Genomic DNA, 19,347 nt, shown 5'->3' on the forward strand with positions numbered 1-19,347 from the left:
ATAAAATCTGTATGTATATATAAAGTCTGTAGGTATATATAAAATCTGTAGGTATATATAAAATCTGTAGGTATATATAAAATCTGTAGGTATATATAAAATCTGTATGTATATATAAAATCTGTAGGTATATATAAATATGTCAGTCTGAACAATGGATCTTGGTCCAAACCAGATTTAATTTGTGTTCAGATTGGGACCGTCCAGAGGAAAGCTTGCACTGTAACATTTAACTTATTTATATTGACAGCGATCACAGTAGGATGGATGGTATAAATCAGTTTGAAGATCTCTGAGTGGACGTTTGTTGAATTCCCTACTTCTCACGTGCGACTGGACATTTGTTCAGCCGGGTCACTTCCACAGACACCAGCTGAAGGAGCAGAGAGGAGAGGCTCTGAGAACACGTGCAGTTAATATCGCTCCAAAGTCAGAAGGCAAAAACACGTCCGAGTCTACATTTACTGATGAAGACGAGGCCGAGTCTGGCCTGAAGCCTCCCCCCGTCTGCAGCCATGTATTATTTAGAAACGCTCGTGTTGAAACAAGAGGTTTTCTGTTCACAACCAACGGATCAGACATGAAGCGTAGAAACAAGCCGCAGAGCAGCTCTTCTTTTGCTGATTGACAGAAAAGGGATGCGTATCACCCGCCGCCTTTCAAAATGGAGCTTTAAGATAAGATTATGGTGAAGATGATAGAATTATTTCCATTTCGGTCAAAAATTAAAAATCGTGTTTGTGCCGTCGTATGAAATATTGCAAGCTATGAGATGTGTTATTGTTAACGTGCTGAAGACTGTCAGCACCAAGTTTTACCTCAACCTAATCTTTCTTGAGTTGGCTGATGTCAGTTAGCTTTGACGGCCATCTTAATTTAGAGTAGAGCCAAACATGTGTTACAAAGAAGCGAGGGCATTTCTGTCCACCCAAATCAAGCCTCTCTTGTAAATGAGTCCCCGAGGCTCAATGGCATTAACCTGTATAAATAAAGGTTGAATGAAAAGTGAAGTGGAGCAGAGGAGCAGCAGCTCAGCAGAGCTGGGTTCGGGATGTTTCACACGAACATCTGAGTTAACACTGCTAACAGGACCATCCTTTAAACAAGACCTTGCTGCTAACAGGACCACGCTGCTAACAGGACAATGCTGCTATCAAGACCAAGCTTCTAACAGAACCACATTGCTAAGAGGACCACGCTGCTATCAAGACCAAGCTTCTAACAGAACCACATTGCTAAGAGGACCACGCTGCTAACAGGACAACACTGCTATCAAGACCAAGCTTCTAACAGAACCATATTGCTAAAAGGACCACGCTGCTATCAAGATCAAGCTTCTAACAGAACCACATTGGTAACAGGACCACACTACTAACAGGACCATGCTTTAAACAAGACATTGCTGCTAACAGGACAACACTGCTATCAAGACTAAGCTTCTAGCTGAAACACATTGCTAACAGGACCACACTGCTTAACAGGACAATGCTGCTATCAAGACCAAGCCTCCAACAGAACCACATTGCTAACAGTACAACGCTGATGACCGTCCAGATGACCTGACTGAACACTGTTGAATCCTGTTGAACCAAAGTTAAAAGTAATGACAGATTTTATTTAGTTGATCTTTGGATTGTTTTTGTTTCTTTTGATAGTTTCAAGTTGCTGCAGTGATTTTTGTGGGTTTAAAAGTTTGTTAGTTAAAGGCATTAAGCTCAAATGTGATGTAATAGCAGCGAGCCATCCCCAACACATACTCCAAAGGTTCAAGTGCCAACGGATCACTCGAGTTCATCAACATGGTTGTACTTCATCGTTTCTCATCAGAACATGATCTTAAATTCTGGCTTGGACAAAACAAACATTAAAGAAATGCTCAGGAAGCGTTCTCACTGCTGTGATCCAGTTTTCTTACCTGTGTTTTTCAGCGTCTTTCTCATCCCACAGTTTTGAAGCTATTTCAACAATTCGTAATCAAAACGTTCAGCTCTTTCAGGACGATCCTGCTTTGACTTTTGGTATTGGTGCAACTTTAGCTTTTTGAAATATTTAGCCTTTTCTGCCATTTTTTTTTCCCTCATAGAAAATGAATTGAGCTCATTTTACATCCTAATCTTTAGATCTGTTACAACCTTTTACTGCTCCTTTCACATTTTGTTCCGCTTCAGCTGCTTTCAGCTTCCTTCTGCAAATTTTAACTTTTTTCAGCTAATTTCAGCTTTTTTATGCTCATTTCATATTTTTTTCTGCCAACTACAATATTTTGTGCTTCTTCTAACTTTTCCTGCTAATTTCAGCTTGTTATGCTACTTTCAGCCTAGCAAGTTTCAGCTTTTTCTTTTTCAGCTACTATTTAGCTGTTTTACGCTAATTTTAGCTTTCTGCTAATTGCACATTTTTTTGCACTTGTTTAAACTTTTTTCAGCCTAGTTCAGAAAAAATGTGCTCTCTCCACTTGCTTGTAATTTTAGCTTCTTTCTGCTTTTTAGCTACTTTTTGGCTTTTTAATTATTTTTTTTTTTTATTCTAAATTTAAAATTTTTTTGGGATAATTCCTCTTTTTGTGCTCATTTCTGCTTCTTTCAGCCTATTTGGGCAAATGTGTGTTCTTTCTGCTACTTTTAGCTTGTTCTACCTTTTCAGCTACCTGTTAAATATTGTTTAGCTAATTTCAGCTGTTTTCAAATAAATTCAAGTTATGCTAATTTCAGCTTGCTATGCTCCTTTCAGCTTTTTTCTGCTATTTCAACTACTATTTAGCTGCTTTGTGCAAATTTTAGCTTTTTTAGCTACTTTTTTAGCTCATGTCAGCTCCTTCCAATTCCTTCTGGTGGTTTAAGCTTCTTTCTGCCTATTCAGCCACTTTTCGGGTACTTTTTAAAACCTAATTTAAACCTTTTTAGCTAATTTTTGTGCTTGTACCTAATTCATCAAATATGTGTTCAGCTTTCTTCTGCTAATTTAAACTTGCGCTTTCATTTCAGCGACATTTCAGCATGTTTTTAGCTAATTTCAGCTGGTTTTCAGCATGTTCTTGTGAAATAAGCATCCACATTGCATTTTTGCAGGAAATGTAATTTCTCTATTTCTAATTGATTTAGGAGTTGTCTTTTTTTAATAGCTGCTTTAGCCTCGCTCAGACTAGCCTTTAGCTCGTCAATCAAAGAGCTGTCTACAAGACATTAAATATTAATGGTCCGTAACCTTTTCATGCCACCTCACATCTACAGAGCAGAGGAATTTCGCTTAAATACATCTAACTTTTGTCATTTTATGTAGCAAAACGTTTGCATTGTTTACTCTTTTATTTATTTTCGTCTTCATAGAAGCTTTTTAACATTAAAGTTATTCTGTCGAAGTCCTGTTGAGAATAAACTCTGTTTTTGTCGTATTTACTCAAGAAGATGCCACGTCCCTCATATAGTCTCGACATTAGACAAAATCACCAGATTATGGAAAACTTTCCCGCGCTCAGCTCTTTGTCTCGGTGCACCGGGAGAGCTCTCAAGACTCCCCTCGGCTAAAATGTTGTAAATTAACGCAATTAGCAGATCGCCATTCTGCTAATTAGCCGCCCGTGTCTGCTGAGAGATGACTGGAGAAGAGAATCAGAGAGGAAATAGGAGTCTGGGGACACCCCCCCCCCCCCCCCCCTCCGCCTGCGTTCTTACCAAACAAACACTGTAGGCCTCGAATATGAGAAACTGTCGACGGGTTTGTTTTTTTCTTCTCCCCCCATGTGTATGTGTTTGCAGAAGCAAACAGAGGGAGAGTGGATCACAAAAAAAACTGCTAATCTCAGGCGAGCGTTGCTCAGCGGACCCCCAGCTGAGGGTCCCCTCTACATGCAACTGCCGCCAGTCAATAAGTCGCAGGAAGCCGCCTAAATGACACCGACATTATCCTTTATTTGTGCGCACTAAGTCAAATCAAACAGGGTTCAGCGTGCGGCGCGGCCGCTGTGATTCCGCCCCGTCCAGCCTTTGATAGCGTCGAGGCTTTGATGGCGAGACGACGATGGAGTCCCGCGCCACTGTCGGTGTTTGCAGATGGCATTGGCTGGGATTAAAGGAAACAGTGGCTCTCCAGCCTCCCGAGGCAATAAGGGGGGGGGGGGGGGGGCCAGGGGAGCGTGTCTGAGATGAGGTGGGGCGGGGGAAGGAGGGAGGGGGAGGAGGCGACACCGGCACGGGCGGAGTAAATAAGAGAAGTGAACACGAAGAGGGAGGGAATGAAAGGAGGAGATATATATCGAAATAGATTGAGTCAGAATAAAAGAAGGTGAGGAGGAATAAAGACGGCTCAGGGAGGAGGGAGGGGAAAATGGATGATCGGGGGTGGGGGGGTAGGCAGACGGAGGAGAGGATGGTGGAGAGAGGAGGTCAAGGTGGAGCTGTGCAGACAGGAACTAAGCTTCAGACACAATGTGTTGTAATTCATAGCTCGCCACAGCTGCTGTGTTTGCGTGTGCGCTTGTCCGTCTGGGTCAGTGCACGCAGGCTCGTGTGTGTTTTTTTTTTTTTTAAGGTACTGAGCATGAGCACAGGTTTGTGGGCAGCATGAAAGCACAATGAGCAGAAAGATGTGTGTATGTGAGGCACATTTTCAAACCCATCTCCAGCCACCCTCAGATGAGTTGGGGATTATAGAGTGACCCTGGACGCCTCTGTCTTATTGGTCTGGCCGTGGTGCATTAGTGCTGCCGAAACCAGCCGGCCCACCGCCCATCTGTGCTGCACAATACCTGCCGACGCTGCCAAAGTAAATACGAGGCGAAGACGTTAACATTCAGTGTAGAGCTGCCCACACAACCCTTGTATTATACCAAGTAAGCATCCAGGTAAAGATCAGCCTTTTATAAGCCCCTCCCCTCTTTGTCCTGGTGTTTTTGGACGTCTTGTCATTTTATTATTATTATTTAAGGCAAAGGGGCGACGGTGTTTTTGATCCTTTATGTGCATGTGTTTGCAAATTGTCTCCTTAAACCACTGGATGGACTTCAATGGATCTTTTAGGAACTTGTGCGGTCGGTCCAATTCAAGAGTTTTACAAGTTTACCATCATTTACCAGGTTTGATCATCTGATAATCGCAGTTTAGGAGTTTATCACGTAGGCATGTCGCGATAAACAATAAATCAATTAATCGCATGATAAATTAAAATTATCGGCCTCATTTTCATTTATCGGCTTCATCGTTTCTTCGTGTCTCTCTTTCTACTGAAGACACTGGATGACAAAAGGCTCAACTCCGGTGCTCTTCACTGACCCCTCCCTTTCTCTTTAAAATCCGTTTTAATTGTCCAAAAAAGTGTTTTTGAGAATCTGAGCTACAAGCTAAGCTAACAGGCCGACCACGGGGAAGAAAACCTCCATCTTATCAAAGTTCCAAAATTCACGGTCGAAACCCGTGCCTTCGTCTAAAAAGTTTTTTTTCTTTCAAAAAGAAGATGAGAACTTGTTTACCTTCTTTTTTTTTTTTATTAAGAACTTTGTGTGAAAAATACTATGCTAAAGAGCTCAAGCAACATCGAGCCATTTTGAGAAGTAAAAAACAGGAACGAGAGACAGCCCACGTCACGTCAAGGGGCCCTCCCTCCCATTTTTCTTAGACACGCTGCTCGCTCCCTCACTATCCATCCTTTGGTTCAAACGGTCTTATACTGCCTTCCAGTGGTCAAAAAAGGTACTACACAAAACCAACCAACATTTCTTCTGAAATTTGACAATAAATACTAATTATTGTCAAATTTCAAACAATATTATCGTTTATCGCAATAATTTCTGAGACAATTAATCGCCCAGCAAAATGTATCATGACAGGCCTATTAGTGCGTGAGACAGTTGATGTACGTTTCTTCAACGGCTGTTAGAGTGATTTTGGTGCGCCTGTGTGCTAACGTCTGCGTCTCTTTGTCTTTCAGGCTTAAAGATGCAGTGGACCCCCGAGCACAGCCAGTGGGCCGAGCAGCACTTCGACATCTCCTCCACCACCCGCTCTCCAGCCCACAAGGCTGAGGCCTACAGGGTGGTGTCGGGCCACCTGCAGCGATCCGCCGCCTACCAGTACGCCTGGGCCAACGACGACATCTCCGCCCTGACCGCCTCCAACCTGCTGAAGAAGTACGCCGAGAAGTACTCGGGCATCCTCGAGATGCCGGCGTCGTACTCCGAGGCGCCGGGAGCGATGAACGGACGGAAGGGCGAGCCTGAGCCCTGGCAGGATGGCGTCTACCCCATGAGCTGCATCCCGGAGGGGGTTTCTATCAGAAAGGGAGGTGTGGCGGCGGCGTCTGAGGTGGTTTCTGGGATCTGCAGCTCCCCGGGCCTGGCCTCCAGCACCCTGAGCGAGCCCAGCTACTCCAGCAGCAGCTGTGGGAGCCACTCGGTCACTGCCCTTCACTCCTCCTCCATGCCCTCTCAGGAATACGGCCCCACGTACAGCGGCTCATACCTGCACAGTAGTTACAGCTCCCAGTCTGCCCCCACCCCCACGCTCCCCTCCCCTCTGCACAGCTCTGGGCTGCTGCAGCCCCCTCCCCCGCCCTCCCACCCCACATTAGTCCCAGCTTACAACGGAGGCTCCCCTAACATGTCCAGTTATAATTACCCCCCTGCAGGCTACCCCGCTCAGAGCTCAGTCGGACCAGGATACAGTCCTGGAGGAGCGCCCCCTCCCTCCTCGTACCTCCCTTCAGGCATTGCTGCACCCACACCTCTCCCCCCCTCTTCTGCTTTACCTGGATACCCGTATCAGAGCCATAACCTGACCCCGATCGCCCCCACTCCTCTGAGCAGCAGCTCGTCCAACACGTTGAAGAGGAAGGCCTTCTACATGACGGGTCAAGGAGAGATGGACTCGTCTTACGGCAACTTTGGTTACGCCCAGGTTCGGAGCTCGGCAGAAAGCCCCATGTACCGGGTCGCTGACAGCAGCAGTGCAAACGGGGGCTCCAGCAGCGCAGGCGGGGGTGGATTTGACAGAAACGCTGAGAAGTCGTCTTTGTCTTTTAATCCTCAGAAACAGTCCACGATGCCATCGGAGCAGCAGAGGAAGTACAGCAGTCAGGCTACAGGTGGGCCACTGACTCCACCAGCCTATGTGTCCTCCACCCTGGGGGGCTCCCGCTCTGCAGACGCTCTCGCTAACTTCACCTCCCCCTCTCTTAGTGAACAAGGTGCTGATGATCACCGGCTCCACCTGTCCCACTCAGCACCAGGGACTGCTTCTTCCTCGTCCACCTCCTCCTCTCGAGTTGCCGAAGAGCAGCTAAAAACCTGTGACCCTCACCTCCTGGAGTTGGTGACCTCGGACGTTGTTCAGCAGGGCCCCCCTGTGGACTGGAACGACATTGCGGGCCTAGAACTGGCCAAGGCTACGCTGAAGGAAGAGGTCTTGTGGCCCATTCTGCGTCCAGACATGTTCAGCAGTCTAGGACCTGCCCCACGGTGCGTGTTGCTTTTTGGCCCCCGGGGCAGCGGTAGGACGTTGCTGGGCCGCTGCCTGGCCAGTCAGCTGGGGGCACAGTTCCTGCAGCTCAGCGGGTCCACGTTAGCTACCAAGTGGCTAGCTGACGGAGAAGAAATCATACGAGCGTCGTTCCTGGTGGCGCGTTGCCGGCAGCCTGCGGTTCTCTTCATCAGTGAGGTGGACATGCTCCTGTCAGCCCACCTCAGCGAGGAGAGCCCGATCAACCGGCTGAAGAGGGAACTACTGGTCCAGTTGGACTCAGTTCTTATGAACGCAAGCGAGGACGGGGGCAGCCACGTCTTGATTGTTTGCTCCACAAGCAGACCGCAAGACATGGAGGAAGGCCTGCGCAGGTACTTTACTCGGAGAGTGCTGGTGCCCCTGCCGGACAACGTAGCCCGTCACCAGATCATGAACCAGGTCCTGGTCCAGTCTCAGCACAAATTCTGCCTAAGCGAAGAGGAACTGGCCCTGCTGGTGCAGCGTACGGAGGGTTTCTCCGGACTGGATCTGGCCAGACTTTGCCAGGAGGCCTTCGTAGGTCTGTTGCATGTCTCCGCACAGGGCATGGACATGACTGGCATGATGCCCCGGGGCCAGATCCGGCCCCTCACCTACCAGGACATTGAAAGTGTCTGTTGTAAATTTCAAGCCAGTATATCACAGAAAGAGATTGACACTTACGCCGAGTGGAACAAAATGTTCGGCTGCAGCCAGTGAAGAGATTGACACTGCCCTTGAGAAAAAAAAAAAGAGAGGCTCCCACGATTCCTCCCCTCGGGGCAAAAGCATTACGCTAGAGGGAAAAGGCGCACAGAAGGCCAACACAAGCCCATTGTGATGTAACGAGCGGGGTTCAGATGCACCCAGGAAACCTAGTTTGACGAGACAGCAAGCAGTTTTTCATTAACGAGCAAGAGATTTAATTGAAATGCTTGACAAGCCAAGCGTCGTTTACATGTTGCAAGCAAGTCGGCTTTACATGAGACGCCCTCATGTCTGTATATAAAGTCACGTCGTCGTTCTTGAGGTTCAGTTGGCTATCCAAGTGCCTGAAGTGGTGCTTTCTGATTTATTTTCTTTGTTTTTATTTATTTTTTTGCCTCACAATCTACATTCATGGCATGAGCTGATGATTCTAAAAGAGCTTTAAAACCTCAGCAGCGAGTCTGAAAAACACAGATTGACTGCCGCGTTCAGCGGCGGATCTTCATCCTTTTGTCTTGCGAGCAGCAGTGACTCGTCAGGGTGGCAGTAGTCTGGACCCTGCCTCTCATTCATCTCCTTCAGATCCTCGTGTCTGCAAACAAACAAACAACACTCAGGAAAGCGTTTGTAAATTGTACAGTACCTCAAGATATCTCGACAAAAAAGCACTAAGATTGAAAAGGAGAAGCTGTCGGTTAGGTGTACCTCAAGAAAAAAAAAAAGGCAAAGAGGTGACGATGAATGTACCAGATGTGTTCTCGATCGATAGAACATTTATCTTTAGTGAGACTAAAAGCGTTATGCCTTTTTTTTCCTTTTTTAAATCATTGCGCTTACCTGTTTCTACTTGACCAATCATGAAACTTATTTCCATTGCTCTTACAAATGTAATGCTGTGTTATATTTTTGGGAGGGGAGGGGGGTTGAAGATGGGCAGGGGCTGGTGCTGTTAGATGTACAAATAATACAATTTTATAAACGTTGTTTGTGTTACACAATCTAGGCTATACGGTCAGGCTGCATGGGCACTCCATCGGTGAAAACAGGGGGTTCCCAACCCTGGTCCTTGAGGAACACCGTCCTGCATGTTGGAAGTTGTTTTCTGCTAAAACACGCCTGATTTTAATAAATGGGTGATTAACAGGCCTCTGCAGAACAAGAGGAAGTAATTAAATCACTGAATCAGGTATGTTGGAGCAGGGAAACAACTAAAACATGCAGGATGGTGTTCCTCAAGGAACAGTGTTGGGAACCACACCTTTAAAAAGCATCCATTTATTTGTCATGTGGCACTTTAAGCCTATATTTACAGAAGTGTTCATCATATTTGGGAAAACGCCCATTTGCTTTCTTTTCTGAGAGATGCAAGACGAGCTGAAGCTAATACCGTTGGCTGGTCGGTTTTGTAAAACCTTTTATTTCACGTAAATTCAAAAAAGTTCAAGATAAAAACAACAGGACTTTATTTTGTAACAGAAGATGTTTTACTTCTCATCCGAGGAGCTTTCTGAATTAAATGAACAGAAAGTGGGGTTCGAGTTATAAAGCTGAGCTAAGCTAGATACATATGCAGATTGCCCTATCGCTCCTCACAATAAGGGTTTGTTAGGGTCGTTGTTAGTCTGACTCACAGATGGGCCACTCTGGTTACATGGGTGAAATTCCTGATAGAAGTGAGCTTTTATTTCAAGGTTCCTACAGTCTTGAAAAGTTGGGAATATTATTGAAGTGGTTTCCACGTCTGCAAAAGTACAGAAAAATGCTGCTATTTATTAAATTTTCTTAAAAATAAAAATATATGGAGATATAAATTTGATTGATTGTGTATGAAACTTAAACGTAATCTCTGTTATTTTCAGTTCCGGCTCCTCTTAAATAACGAACTTACAGGATAGGAAATGCGGAGACAATTTTTTTTTTTTCACCATTTGTGACATTGATGAGGACGATGCAGCAACTTTAACCGTAACAGCCAAATATATATATAATTATTTTGGTGTGAAAGGACTTTGTTTGATTTTCAGCTAAAATTATTTGTCTCAGTAAAATTTTTAAGTTGAAATAAAACAGGTTAAGGCATTGTGAAGCTAGCACAAATTTTTTTTTTTCCCCACAGCCAATAATTTAACATACACAAACTAAAACAGCAACATTGTGTAAATTTACAGATTTTTAAAGTGACTTGTTGAGGTTGACGTCAAAACTGAAAAACGTGTAGGAACCGTGGTCTCTGTTCAGTTTACATCAAACCAAAGTTCACAAAAGATTTCGATGAGTACTAGCTAACACGCTAACTGTAGCCGAATGACTTCGCCTCTCAGCGCAAACACCAGTAAGCACATTTTTCAAAATGTAAAGTCGTACAATCAAAGCCAAGTTGTGAAGGTTTCAGATTTTTATTTGATGATATACAGTTTAGTGTGCGCCACTTCTTCGGCTAGTTAGCATTAAGCTAATCCAGTTGTTTTTTTTGTTGTTGTGTAGTTTAAAGTCCAACTGAAATCCCATTTAGTTATCCTCTTACTAAGCAGACCAAATATCCATGTTATGAAAAGAAAACAATGGTTCTGTAAGCACTTTTTTAAACATGTTTTTTATTATAATAATTAAATTATATTACTCTTTCAAATTAGTTGACATTTTATGAACTAAAGTATTTCTTCAATTTTCACAGTAACATTTTATTATGAATAAAACAAAAGTGAAAAAGCACTTCTAAACTGAATTGACATGCAGTAAATTTAGCTTTAAATTTTGAATTTAATATTGAGTAATGTGCACATTCTGTTGTGAAATAAAGCAAATGAACTCCTCAACATGTGGGTTAGAGAAAACTAGGATCAAATCGTCAACCCTTTGATTGGCAGATTAACACAAAACTTAGAAATGCGCCATACATTTGGTAATAACATTAGTCTACCACAAAACATCGTTTTTAGTGTTGGGCAACAGTTATCATCTTTCTGACTAAACTTAAATTTGGGAGGAAACAAATCTGTTAAAGTAAACTTCTGTGGAAAGCTTACTTGTTGTATAAACCTTCATGCTGGGGTCAGTTGTTTTTTTCGTAAAGTTGGCACAAAAAGTAGGGAAATTTGTGTTTGGTCTATTATTTATTTTTTGTAACAATGCTTTTTGTCAATAAACACTATACCATTAGAAAACCTGTTTATTTCCCCGTAAACTGTGCCACAATTGTTAGGAACATACTTTGCAGTTAGGGTTAGTTGCTGTGTTTCCCCTAACGTTATCCAAGGAGGGCGCCCCGCCCTGTTAACAACTGCCAGCACTGACATAGCACTAAGCTAGCAGCGCAATACAGACACGCTAGCTAAGAAGCTACAGACGTAACGCTCCAATTTTTTTTTCTCTACCCCCCTCTTCAGTCGACAACTGCTGGCACTAACGTAGCGTAACTGTCCTCCGACTATTCCACCCCCCGTTGACTAAAATCCCCGAAGACATGAGTGCGCCCTGCCAATGCAGTTGACCTTGGGGAAACACTGCTTTGTTTTTCTCCACAAGATGCATTGTTCGGTCAATATAAGATATTTTCCCCATTATATAACACAACAGCACCACTGTACAAACAGTAAATTACCATAAATCCACTTTGGTAATGGCTCCTCTCAGACTAGCCATTAGCTCATCAACTCAATCAAAATTCTTTACTTTGTAACCTGATGTCGTTCATATTTATCTACAACATCCAAGATGTTAATTCTTCATGAATTTTACACTAAACCTTATTTCAAAAAGTTTGAACTATGATTCTAAACTAGCCATGGCAGCATTATAAAGCTAGCCATGACAACAAATCTATAAACGTTTGAAATAAACCAATTTTGAACAAACTAAACTTTGATTGAACCAAAACTAGATGTTGTCAATGGACAAGAAGAGGGGATTTCAGTTGGACTTAATACTTGCATTTATCAAGTTTCTGAAGGAAAATACTCAATCGATCCATCAATCCATAACCTTTGGCTTGTTCCAGAGTTGGGTTGCCGAGGCAGTAGCTTGAGCAGGGAGGCCCAGACTTTTTTATACAGCCCTTTTTTGCTATTTTGGGAGGGTTCTAAGGCATTTATAGGCCAGAGAGGCATGGTGTCTCCATTGTTGAAGTGGTTTGACTTGCTGTTGATATGAACTAGGTTCTCGCACCATTTATATAGGACTGAATGGCCCATAGCAACAGACCATTAATCCCATACTCACAAAGCACGCCCTGTAGTGTATTTTGGGGAGCACGGTCAAATGCCTTCTCAAAATCCCCAAAACACATGTAGACTGGTTGGGGAAACGCCCACATCCCTTGGAGGATCTAGTGGGGTATAAGAACATTGCAGTGTTCTATGGCCAGGACAGAGCCTGCGTTGTTCCTCTTGAATTCAAGGTTCAGCCATTGATCAGACTTGTCTTCTTCTGAATCTCTTCCTAGACCTTACCGGGGAGGCCAAGGAGAGCAATTCTTCTGTAATTGAAATGCACCCTCCAGTACACCTTATACCTATACTACTTCTACTGTACCCATTTTTGAGGAGGGGAATGACTAACCTAGTCTACCAATCTAGTGTCAATGTCTTCAATGCTTATGTAATGTTGCAAAGGTCTGTCAATCACGAAAGCCCAGCAACATCTAGAGCCTTGAGGAACGCAGGGCAGATCTAGTGTAACTCCAAAGCCCTGCAGCTAGAGAGCTGTTGTACCTACCTCGGCAACCTCAGCCCTGGTTATGGATGAGCCAACCCCAAAGTTCCCCTGACTCAGCTTCCTCCACGAAAGACATGCTGGTGAGATTGAGAAGTATTCCTTCCATTGCCCGACGACATCACTCGTTGAGGTCAACGGCGCCATACTTCCACCATATACTGTTGGCAAAGTTCTGCTTTTTCTGCCTCAGCCGCCTGATGGTTTGCCAGAATTTTCTTGGAACTGAGTTGGGCTATAAGTAGACCCTCATGAGTCTTGCACCATAGGCAGCTCTAGAGTGGTTTAAGATAGTTTCAGAGCCCACATCATGCGTCGAGGTGAACGTAACTAAATCATGTTTATGTCAACCACATACACAAGCTCAGGCTCCTTTCCCGCCAGAGAACTGACATTCCATGTCCCAAGAGCCAACTCAAGTAAGCTAGTGTCAGAGCGCCTTCGGCTGCCACCTGTGGCACCATCTGCTTTGCAGGTGTACTTCAAAAAATTGCTATATTGTGGAAAGGTTTTTTTTTTTTTTTGTCTATTACTTCAGAAAGTGAAACTTATATTACATAGATTGATTACACATAGTGAAATATTTCAAGCATTTATTTATTGTAATGTTGATGATTCTGACTTACAGATAATGGAAAACCAAAATTCAGTGTTTCAGAAAATTAGAATATTCCACAGCCAGCTTTTGGTACCTTTGTCAGTGAGAGCAGGAGTCCAGTCCTGCTCTATAATGAAATCTCCATAAAGCTTGTCAGCAGAAGGAAACATGAAGTCTCTAAAATGTGCTGGTAGATGCTGCGTTGACTGTGGACTTCAGAAAACACAGTGGACCAACACCAACAGAGGACATGGCACCCCAACCCATCACTGACTGGAAACTTCACACCACTCTTCCTCCATGGGACCTTGATTTTCAATTGACGTGAAAATGTGCTTTCTTCTGAAAAGGACATTGGCCCACTGAGCAACTGTCCAGTTCTTTGTCTCCTCAGCAGGTAAGACACTTCTGTTGTCTCTGGTTCAGGAGTGGCTGGACTTAAGGATTGAGACATTTGTATCTCATGTCCAGGAGTTAATCAGTTGATTAGGGTGTGACACCAGAAGGTTCTAATAATTGAACCACTTCACAATATTCAAATTTTCTGAAACGCTGTATTTTGCTTAAGACATAATCATCAAAATCACAAGAAATAAAGGCTTGAAATATTTCACTCTGTGTAATGAATCTATGTAATAGTTTAACTTCCTGAAATGATTGACAAAAAATAAAAATCACGATTTTCTAATGTTTTGAGATGCACCTGTATCTGACCTGCATTTTCTACACAAGAGGATAGTACTACTGATATTCATGTTCCATATAGGCCTGTCACGCTAAAAAATTTAGCTGGGCGATTAATTGTCTCAGAAATTATTGCGATAAACGATAATATTGTTTGAAATTTGACAATAATTAGTAATTATTTTCAAATTTAAAAAGAATTGTAATTTTATGTGTAGTACCTTTTTTTGACCACCGGATGGCAGTGTAAGACTGTTTAAACCGAAGGATGGATAGTGAGAGAGTGAGCAGCGTGTCTCTTTAAGAAAAATGGGAGGGAGGCTCCTTGACATGACATGGGCTGTCTCTCTTCAGTTCTCAAAATGGCGGACGCTCGGTGTGGTTTGAACTCTTTAGCATAGCATTTTTCACACAAAGCTTTTAATTAAAAAAAAAAAAATCAGTAAACAAGTTCTCAGCTTCTTTTTGCAGAGAAAAACAACTTTTTACACGAAGGCGCGGGTTTTAACCAAGAAATTTTAGAGATTCGAGAAGACTCGAGTTTTTTTCTCGGGGTCGGCGTGTTAGCTTAGCTCGTAGCTTAACTTCTCAGCTTGGCTGCTTTTAACGATCCAAAAATGCGATTTTCGACGGTTAAAATGGATTTTAAAGAGAAAGGAATGGGTCAGTGAAGAGCGCCGGAGTTGAAACTTTTGTCATCCAGTGTCCATTAAAAAGAGACTCGAAGAAACAATAAAGCCGATAAATGAAAATGAGGTTGATAATTTTAATTCATCGTGCGATTAATTGATTCATTGTTTATCGCGACAGGCCTAGTTCCACACAACCGAGTTAATGTTCAAATAACACGCTTCAGTGACCTTGATGTCCAACTTGGTCTTAGTTTATGTTCTGGTCATGATGTGGACCATTCAGGGGGGCCCTGCAGTACAAAATGAACAAAGTCAAAGACGTTTGATTCTAGATGGCTATAACAAATAAACTAGTGTTGTCAATTTGATTTATCAGTATTTTACAGTGTGATGCAGCTAAAGTAATGTCCTTTAATACTAAAGTTCTCCGTTTCCCTGTGAATACACTGGAAGGGTTTTTATTATTTATTCAGTGTCAGAAGCTTTGTGCTCTAATGTTGTGGCATGCAAAATGTTTTTTTTATGCGTGCACTGATGTGTTTTTGCGTGCACTACTGTTTAGTTAGAACGCCTCAATGCCATTGGCAGCACTTTTTGTTCTGTTGGACGTTTAACCAAACATTTACTCCAGTCTCTCCCCCCCCCCCACCCCAAAAAAAAAATTAAAGTCAGTGTGGGGGAGGGGGGTTCTCTATTGCGTTTGAAGGCCAACCTTGATTTGTTTCATGCTCCCCATCAGTGCGTCGCCAGACGTGGGGAGTGGGCTGTGCTGAGCATCAGCAAAACTGACGGCAAGGCGAGAAACAGGCAGGTAGCAGCGCGGGGGTGGGGGTGGGGGTGTCCATCATGAAAAAAAAAAAAAAAACAACCTCAAAAACAATCTGTGCCAGAATTCCTTCTGTCAGCAAATCCTCTGGAGAAAGAGTCTCTTTGGACAGAAAACCCCACTAATGCATTTCAGAGCGCGCCACGGCGGCGTTCTCTTCCATCTCTCCACGTCCAACTTGAAACTCCGCGGTCAACGGTACACTTTGTTCGCGATGTCGTCCGTGGTTCTCCTTTTGGGTTTTTCCTTTTTCTACATGGTGTGCAAACCAAAGTTGTATTGTTCTGATTTGAAAGAAGAAAAAGTGTAATTTTGTTCAGCATTTCTACCTCATGGCTACAAAAAACGCGTTCTTTGGTTTATGTGTTTACGACCGTCGGGATTTCTGGAAACAAAACTCAAATGCATAAAAAAAAAAAAAAAAAAAACACCGAACAGGAGCATAACACCATGAAGCTTACGCAGTCTACCTCAGACGACTGTAAACATTTAGCTGATGGTGCAACTGCAGGCTGCGGCATAGCCTAGACTCTGTGTTAGTTTGTCCCATCTTGAGCTATCTGCAAAACACACTTGAGACGACACTGGCGTCAAGAAGACACTCGCAAGCTATCTGCGAGGAGCTGGGGGGGGGGCGGGGGGTCAACTTAAAGGTGACCTGGAAATGTATAATCCAATACATTTGCTTTAATCCTTTGTGAACTACTGTGGTTGTGCGTGTGTGAATGTATACACGGTGAGGGGAATTCGTTTTTAACCCCCTTGCTGATTGTTCCGTTTGCTCACGAAGAACAGTCTCTAGTTTTCACGATGGTTTTATTTTAACGGAGAGAGACAGAAGATCACCTCAACGTCCAGAATTAAACACGCCACAAATTGAGTGAAACAAGTTTTTGCTCTTTAAGCAAAACTGGACTTAGTCGTTGGTGGAGAAGCCTTTGTCGGTAAGACGTTTCTTGGTGGTGGTCACCAGATTTCCAGATGTCGCAAGAGGAGTTCTGACCCACTACTCTTTACGTGAACTCTAAACCGTTTATCAAAGTTCATGCTCAATAATCCAGGTAGAAAAATCCAACAAAGTTCAGTCTGGTCCTCTGGATGGTTTCTTTTTTTTTTGTTGAAATGTTTTGTCTTTTATCCAAAAGACTTCATCAGTCTGAGGCCTGCCAACCCAGGTCTGTCCCATAAATAGCATCTCCTTGATGTGTTTCAAGGCAACCTCCTGTTGAATTCCAAGAAACCGGCTTGCAAAAGTGGGACCATCCGTTCAAAACAGTCAATCATCATGCATAACTATCGTATGCTTTATGCCAGATGACCAACTTGCTACTCACAGAAACGGTCTGAGGACACCAAGGCCAAAATGGTTCAGAAAAAGGTTTGTAAGCGCAATCATCCAGGTAGATAAATCACAAAAAAGTTTAAGTCATGTCATCTGAACAAGTTTCTTTAAGTGAGAAATGTCTTTCATCTAAAAAAAACTCAATCTTATAAATAGCACCTTTGGGTGAACCAATGTGATGGTGCTAATATGGTTTCTGGAGGCCGCCCTCTCCCCCGCGGACTCGTTCGAGTATGAACTTTGATATTTTGAACAACTTTGGCCATGACTGCCTCAGACGAGTTGGCGAGGGAGAGGGCGGCCTCCAGAAACCATATTATCACCATCAAACTGGTTGACCCACTATGTGAAGATGCCATTCGTGGTATTGAGTTTGTTGTGGCTCCTCGGACTGAAGAAGTCTTTTGGATGAAAGACGAAACGTTTCAACAAAAGGAAACCGTCCAGAGGAACCGACTTAGCGTTGTTGGTTCTTGTTCAACATTTTATAGTACCATACATAGCTTTGTCCCATGGTCCCCCAATGGGTTCAAGTCATTCTGTACCATTATCTGAAATCCAACCCCAAACCATAGTTGGTGTTCCTCTGTGCCGGACAGTAAGGATGGTTTCCTTTAGGTCGCCAAACATTGAGTCAGAGAAGTTAGTCCGGTTGTTATCCTCCTCACTCCATGAGGCAGGATCTTGGTTGGACCTCCAAACCAAGTTGAAGTGCTAGCTTTTCTATATTTCTGAGTAATCGCCCCAACCTTATGTCACATCATCAGTTTCTTGCTGATGGTCTAGTAGCCCGTTCCAGACAAGTACAGATCTAACTGGCCCCTGATGACCTTTGACAGCTCTTTGGGCTTGTTCACGGTGGTGGAGGTGTTGGATGAGGAAAACCTAAGAACAGGTGGGCTTTATTACGCAATTCCTTAATCAGTGGGGGAGCAAATGCATCCCAGTGCATTTGGTGGGGCACCCCGTTATACAAACGGGGTGCCCCACCCTGTCAACAGAACCAAGTGCCAGCACTGACATAGCGCTAAGCTAACGATGCAAGCTAGCAACCTGCACAGTACATAGCGACAAGCTAGCTAAAAAGCTATCGCAACAAAATTCGCGGAAGACATGAGCACCCTGCCAAGAGAAGTAAACTAGGGGAAACACTGCTTCCCTTAATGATTTTACCACACATTTCTCATTTTTATGAGTTGCTTTTTCTGGATAAAAAAATAAATAAATCTGTTAAATAAAATAAAACTACCCTAAAAATTAGGGGCTGTCTTTAAACGAGCAAACAAACCATCGGAAAGGAGATCAAATGACTTTTTCCCCCTACTGTACGTGGGCACACTCCTCTTTTTTTATTTAGTGTGTTGAATTTTATAAATTGTTAGTATATATAACACACTTGCACAACTTTAAACCCGAGTGTAACGTGTTTCTGTTGTACATATCTATACATACAATACAAACGCACCACTTGTTTATATGTGTGAATATGTTGCCATACTTGCAGTCAACTTAAATGTATTTTCATGTAATCTGAGGTACAAACAGCAACAAACGATTCATTAAAGACATTTTCTTGGGAGATTGCATCGTGTTTTTTTGTTTACTTTATTTTTTTATTATTTCTGCAAAACAGAACATGGTAATACTCCAAGGGATGAAGCGGGTGAAGAAGATTAATAACAGAATGTATTAATCAGTACAATGGATAAATAAATGTATTGTCCTGCCAAAAATATAGCCAAGCTGATAAATCGCCTTAATGAGCCTTGAGTAAGTCACCCTTGTGTGCAATTATAAAACCATCCGTGTTGCGCGGGAAGCCGGCGCTGTCGCTTCTCTCATTAAAATGTAACAATTCATTTCTCTTGCCGCGCTAAGAGTGGCAAAGCCAAAAACATTAAAGCATTAATTATATTTCTCACACACAAAAGAGTTTGGATTATGCAAGCCCTCTTAATGAAAATGATGTGCATTTGCCCGCTCCATTTCCAATGTATCATTATATAGCTGCCGCCGAGGTGTGGGAAGCTGCCGTATAGCCTCTATAATTATCTGTGAAAACTCGAAACGCTTCACCGGAGGTCAGAGTTCACCAAGAGCTGCTGTTTTCTTTATTTTTCCACTTTGAAATATACCATAGCCATCAGAAATTTATGACAGGCTCTTTATTACCCATCAGTTGTAAAAGTAGTTTTTTTATTTTTTTTTTCCGTGCAGATTTGCAAAAAGACAGTCGATGAAAAAAAAAAAAAGTTCAGCCTGCTTTGATTATGGAGTTTTACATATCAGGGTATAATAAAAACAATATGGTCTTATTTCAGTCTAACCTCAAGTGAAGGGAAACAACAGATTTCATCGTTAACTTATTAAATCGAGGA

The 19,347-nt window shown here is 43.1% G+C and overlaps 1 protein-coding gene across 1 annotated transcript in view; it reads left to right on the top strand.

The window, feature by feature from the left end:
• LOC119428893 (fidgetin-like) overlaps nt 1-8,382 on the top strand; it is a 62,450-nt gene extending 54,068 nt beyond the window's left edge. Inside the window, exon 3 of the mRNA XM_037696587.1 lies at nt 5,923-8,382. Within this exon, the coding sequence (XP_037552515.1) occupies nt 5,923-8,189 (2,267 nt within the window). The 3' untranslated portion in view covers nt 8,190-8,382. The remainder of the gene's footprint in view (nt 1-5,922) is intronic.
• Nucleotides 8,383-19,347: the final 10,965 nt, after the last annotated feature.

The sequence above is a fragment of the Nematolebias whitei genome, chromosome 23 (genome assembly GCF_014905685.2).
Source record: "Nematolebias whitei isolate Nwh7 chromosome 23, NemWhi1, whole genome shotgun sequence".
Classification (NCBI taxonomy): Eukaryota; Metazoa; Chordata; class Actinopteri; order Cyprinodontiformes; family Rivulidae; genus Nematolebias; species Nematolebias whitei.